The sequence below is a fragment of the Galeopterus variegatus genome, unplaced genomic scaffold (assembly GCF_000696425.1).
Source record: "Galeopterus variegatus unplaced genomic scaffold, G_variegatus-3.0.2 Scaffold30796, whole genome shotgun sequence".
NCBI classification, from domain to species: Eukaryota; Metazoa; Chordata; class Mammalia; order Dermoptera; family Cynocephalidae; genus Galeopterus; species Galeopterus variegatus.
Window position 1 is genome coordinate 1 of NW_007756907.1, and position 6,420 is coordinate 6,420.

At 39.1% G+C, this 6,420-nt stretch overlaps 1 protein-coding gene across 1 annotated transcript; it reads right to left on the bottom strand.

The window, feature by feature from the left end:
- Positions 1-3,417: 3,417 nt before the first annotated feature.
- LOC103583931 (glutamyl-tRNA(Gln) amidotransferase subunit B, mitochondrial-like) lies at positions 3,418-5,957 on the bottom strand (the record flags this gene model as incomplete). Its single annotated transcript, XM_008565108.1, has 3 exons — positions 3,418-3,564; positions 3,670-3,838; positions 5,768-5,957. Coding segments are annotated over 3 exons (370 nt in total), but the record flags the coding sequence as incomplete, so codon positions are not given.
- Positions 5,958-6,420: the final 463 nt, after the last annotated feature.

Below are 6,420 nucleotides of genomic sequence, written 5' to 3' on the forward strand. Positions count from 1 at the left end.
TTAAAAACAGCGGCAAAGTTTACGGCAGTGTGGCTTTGCAGTTTACGGCAGTGTGGCTTTGCAGTTTACGGCAGTGTGGCTTTGCTCTTCTTCTCTAAGATCTTCGTGAAACCTGAAACAATATATTTTATTTGTCTTAAAAAGGAAACTATTCCACAAATAGGAAATCAGGCTTCAGGATGGGGTGGGGATGGAATCCCCAGTGGGTCCCCAAGGCTGGGCATTAGGACTTCACTCCTCTCTGCACTTTCTCCCCAGTGGGCAGGTTCCTGAGGGTCTCAAATGGCTCTGAGTCCAGAGCATCCTCACCTCTGAAAGTACCTCGTCACTTGCATCTGAAAGAAATGAACTGCTGGGTTGGCAGGGGAAGAGTTAGAAGATGCATCTTTTTATTCAACTTTACCTGAACAAAATATTGGTTGTTTTTCCAGTGCATAGAGTAACTGTAAAAGCACCCTTAAGCTGGCAAGCACTGAATGCAATTTATAAAAGAAAGAATAAAATCAATTTTGAAAATTGCATGGAGCTGAAATATGGTGTGCGATGATATTGACCAAATGGATTTTCCTTCAGCGGTAGTTAGAGGATGAGTAGTTTGCACCTCCATAAGTTTGGGCAGTCTAAACTGACTCAGTATGGCTTCAGATACTATTTCAGTCTATTAGCTTTAAAGGAGTACTACATATGGGACATACAGATATTTATCATGGAAATTTATATTATAGGCAATTCATCTAGAAAGCAAACCAGGACATTCTAGCTTACTAGAAACTTAAGGTAAAATTCTTGAAATACAAATCCATTTGACAACCAACTGTAGTCATGACATCTTTTCTGTTTCTTTGTCCCTTGGAGACTCCTTAACCTTTTCTATGATGTCAGAAACAAAGGATTATGACTTTAAATGGGGAAGAACCAGCTGGAGAAAATGAAGTTGTAGAATACAAAGACAGACACACATATGGCAGCACAGGTTGCTGATTCGGGAGCTCACAATCATTTCCCCATAGTCTCCCTGGTGCCATGCTGGATTTTTCTAAAATTTTGCCTCACATGGCTCTCAAACCATGTTAGCATGTTGCTTGGTGTCAACACTTGTATTCAGTTTTTTTAGATTCAATGAAGATTCTGCTGTGTCTGTCATCTTCAGGGTAAATGGATAACTCCCCTCCTCTTTCAGCTGGGGAGGTTAACAGCTCTGATTATCCTTGCAGAGCCCTCCCAGGTCCTATGTGTCCAAGGTGAGATCTGGAATCTAGTGTCTGTCCTTTAGTCAGTGTTTTAACCCACTGCCATATAGGGCTACTCAGGAGAGTTAAAAGCAACATGGAAAAGCTGAAGTGCCTAAATATGTAAACAGCACAAGGCACTGCAGTGAGTATGGCTGGCCCTTGAGAAACACTAAACTGGGGATGCTGTACCATTCCTCCACTGAAATCTCCCATACAAGATCAGACTCAGATCTGTCTGTCTGCTGACTTCATATACACCTAGTTGCCCTGTGAACTTATATCTCTTTCTTATCAAGTGCCTGTTATGTGCTAGGCTGAATGGCATGAGGCACCAGGCAAAATCACCCCACAAACTTCACAAACGCTGCCCTATGTGGAGACACTTCTCGATGATTCAGACAGAAGGAGCCACGTACCTTCGGCAGAAAGTTGAAGAAACAAAATAAATAAAGTTGCAGAGGACACTTACATTACTCTTCTTCTCTCTGACTTAATTTTTCCACTTGAAAAATAGACATGATTTCTGCTTTTCATCGTCATCCATTGATTTTCACTAAATTTAGTAGATAGCACTTTATGTTTATTAACAGGGCAGTCGGGCGTCTTAAAAACCAATAGAAGTGGTCTGTATTTGTACTTCAAAAAATATTAGTGGGACTGCATAAAGCATTAATGTTAACAAAAGCAAAAACTCTATTTTCTCTACTTATGAAACAAAAGTGATCCAAACAACAATTAACTAAAAACATTATTTCTATTTCTATTATGTAAGCAGGATATAAAATTTAGAAATAAAGAGCCTGGGCACTGAAGTCAGCCTGGTTTGAACTTGGCTCTAACACTGGCTTGGTGGGAGGGAATTATCAGGAGGGTCTAAGACAGAAAATCAGAATGAAGATTTAATGTTTTAATGAAACCAGTTCAGAACACAAGTGTCAGAGACGAGTGAGTTGCATATGGTGTGTGGCACGGTAGAAGCAGCAATCCAGGTCTTCTCACCCAGAATACAATGACACGTGTATCACCCCGTGATTATAAAACGTAGTTTACATATCTGACCTTTGGAAATAGGGATGCTTTTATCAGGAACACCATTTCTCTGAGGATTTTCACGTGTACTATAATAGTATTCCATTCATTCATTCATCCGTCCATTCAGTCACCGAGTGCCCACTGTATGCCAGGTATTATATGTGCTAAGGTATAATATTAGAGTTCTGTAAATATCAAAGATAATGTTAACAATAAATAATGCAGTGCTAACTGCACTGTAAAATGACAGGATAAATTAAAGACTAGAGTTAAATTCTGAAGTTTTTTATTATTTGTGGGTAAGGCATGTGTGTGGGGGTGGATATTGCATAATGCTTAATTTAATAAACAATCCAAAGACATGGAGCATGGAGTTGAAGTTCTGCAAAGCACACCTCCACCACTGCTATTTATTTAATGAATACTCCTGGGCACTCTTTAAATTGAAAGATGGTTCATTAGATTTGTGCATCTGCCCTTCTCAGCAATCTGTTGTGTTTCTGATGAAGGCAGGAAAAACACAAACATATCATTTTCGGGAATGTTATGAGTAACTCAGCTTCCAATGATTACAAAGTCATAAAGGGCTCAGGCTGCCTAATTTCAGGGAAACAATTTGTCTGAATCTCTCTTTCCACTTCTTTCTCATTCTATTCTCACTTATCTTGGAGATTTCAAGTACTAGCCCCCCTTTATAAAAAAAATGAATTACCTAATACGTTATCTGCAAGCTATAAAAATAAGGACATTTTTAAGAAATAAAAAATTTTAAGCCCATTAAAAAATGGCTACAAAATCCCATCCTTCTTGAAGTTTTCCCTTTTTGTCCTAATCAAGTTCATCACTACCTCCTCTGGGCTCCCATCCTACATTATACACCTACCTAATGCAATCTGCCCTCGGGCTGGTTAGCTGTAGTGTCATGTATATACATACATAAACTCTTGGAAGGCAAAAAAAAAAAAAAAAAAAAATCTTTGTACCTGCTACATAGGACGTGCTAATAAAAGTGCTGAACTAATCTGGGTTTTGCTAAACAAGGCCTTAAACTATTAACACATGGACTCATTCATTTGCCACCCTTAGCAAACATTTATTCAAGGCCTACTAGGTTTGGCACCATAAAGGACACATGAATGAAGGCTGGGACACAAACTCGTCTGCAGAAATGCTCCTGCCCTCACCAAGCCTATGTTCAACGAGGTGAGGCAGACACTGTGCCCGTCACATGCTCATCGGAGGCCAGTGAACAATCCTATAGAGATGCTCTCTGAAGGCGGCATATATCTTCAGATACTGGCTAGAACAGAAATAGCGGTATTCTTGAGAAGATATTCCAAAAGGTCCTTTCACTTCTCTTAGGGAGAAAGCTGATATAAAAAAGGAATTTTTAAGTTGTATTTACCAGATTCTTCTCTGAAATCACAGTTTTGAGCAAAGAAACAGCCGGGAAGCCTTGGCTCATTGTACATTAATTCAAAGGTTTGTCTTTTGTCCAACTTGTCAGATGCCGAATGGAGAAGGTAATTGATGTCTTTGAGGCTAAGCAGCCTTGGTCCTTGTCCTCTCATCCTCTACAGAATTTGGTAAATAGTAAAAAAAAATGCAGGTCTGGAGTTTGGTATTTATTCTAAGTGGGATGGAAATTCAAGTGGTCAAGGGAAAATGCATACAACCGAAACTCAGTTTTGTTACATCAACCTAGGAAAAATACCCAAGTTGTAAAGAGGTTTCAGGTTAAGAGGTTGATGAAGGAAATAATCAAAATGAGGCAGGTTTTCCATAACTCACTGCCTTGGGATAAGTTTCATGAACTCCACGTTGACATCTTAACTGCTGATTTATTATTAATGTATAGCCTGCCAGTTCTGAATAAGCCATCTAGATATTGTTAAGAATAGTTGAAGCATGAAGCTTCTGCTTCAGGCTGCATGGAGATACTTTTGGTTTCCATGTTGTAATCAGTAATCAATGATTGTGGGTCTTGTGTTCCATGAGAAAAGGACAACTGTACTTGGAGTTTTCCCCCTCCCTTTTGAAACCTCACTTTGAAACTTCCTTATAAAATGCCTTTGCTTGTAGCAGACTTCAGAGCACTTTCCAACTCAGTTGGCTTGTGTTTCCTGGGTCGATCCTCAAGCTTGGCTTTCAGTAAACCTTTATGGAATTATTTCTGCCTCAACAGCCTTAATTTGGTCCATAAGGTGTTCTATATGGGATGATGACTGACTGACTCATACAGTCAAAGATTTGGCATTAAGCCCTGTTGGTGTACTAATGTGAGCTGAGTAACAGTGAAGATGAACCAGTCCTAGCCTTCAAGATGCTGAACAAAATAGGCTAATAAATAATTAAAATACAGCCATATAATTGCCACAGAGGCAATTATATAAATAAGATAGTTATTAAGTATAAATAAGATAGAAGAGCAGTCCATAGTAGGCAGTAATCAATTCTGCCTAGAGTATTAGAAAATAACTCATCATGCCTAAGCATTTTCGGTAGTAAAAGAGGAGTTTTCACTTAAGACTCTCTGGATACTTCTCAAAGTAGCTGGTGTTTATAAATGATAAAAAGAGAATCATTCATTCACAAACATTTGATTGCCTGTTTTGTACAATAAACTGCTAGGTCGCTGTTACTGATATGTATAAATACACATACAAATATGTATATTCTAACATCCCTATATAGTTAATATTGGTCATTTAAAAGGCAAAAACCCAGAGTTTCCACAGATTCTACTGCTCTAAAACATAGTTGCTTGTACCTACTCCCTGAAAGATGAGCAGCAAAACTTTCCACTTCCTCCCAACAGACAAGAAGATGACAACTGTGACAAAATGCCACAATCGCTGATGGCTTTGCTGTTGCCATGACAAAGAAAACCACAAAGCCCCAAGTAACCTTGAAAAAGATAGAAAATCCCTAAGCAGATCTCAACGGTGTCAGATTCTGTAACGGCCCCTTTAGATGCATCCTCAAGCCTCAAAGGACTGAGACTTTTAGTCAGAGTTTTCAGCATTTTGTGTGGAATAAATGTTTTCTTCTGCAATTGGTAAAACAACTAGCTGGCTTTTGAGAACCTAACATCCTTCTGGACCCTGTCATGGTTCAATACTACTAGACATCTAGAAATCCTATACATTGATTTTTTTTTTTGTCCTCTAGACACATGGGAAAACACCACTCATCCATAACATTCAGACTGTCTTCAAGAAGTCTGTATGGTTGCCGTGAACAGCTGTTCATTTCTACAAAGAAGAAATGACTAACATGAGATTCTGTTTCATCTTCTGGTTTTATAAGGAGGATTTACCATAAAGGGTAGTGAGCAGAGGTTACTATGCCTCATTCTTATCAAAGGCATCTGCAGTACAACTGAAGAAATGTGCTCGCTCTACTCAGAGCCCACAGCAGCCAACTGTGTGTGGAGGGGTCTCTGTAGAGCACAACACAACCTGCCGAGTTTCGGTTCATTTTAGCATCCAATCAATACCTACCAGTAAAGCAAAGCCGTGTTCTGGCAACATCCCATACTGTTGAATAAGCCTCTCTCGGGTCACTCTGGGGAGCTCAGGAAGCCTCTCCCGAATCTGGTCAATATTGATCACCTGCTGTGAGTCTGTACCTGCAGGCAGAGACGTGGCATCATAGAGGAGCAGGGGAGGCAGGTTGGGTTCTGGCATAAACCTATGCAGAGACAGGAGATGGGATCTCAATCTGGAGTATTTGGATTAATGAGGAAAAAAAAAATCTACCATTCATATGAATGTTTCAGTTTAGATGCCATGTTACTTGCAAATATTTTCTAATATCCTACAACATCAGTCCTCTGTTTCCCAGGCAAGTCTTTGCACAAGTGTCAAAACCACCAAACCTGCCACTCTTCACGCTTACAAAGCAGTGATGAGTGAAATAGAGTAACACAGGGTTGAAGTCACACTATGACTTATAATTATGAGTAAATATCTATTCATATAGACATAGGATGGAAAAAACAAGTGCAAGTGAGAAAAATCTACGTATTAGGAAGAAAGATGACTTTCTTCCATTTTAAAATTTTTAGAATTTTTAGCAGTATTTGTATAATAAATGAAAAGTCAAAGAAAAAAAAAACTTTCCTTCTTGAGAGGTAGGAGAAATGAATGGATTT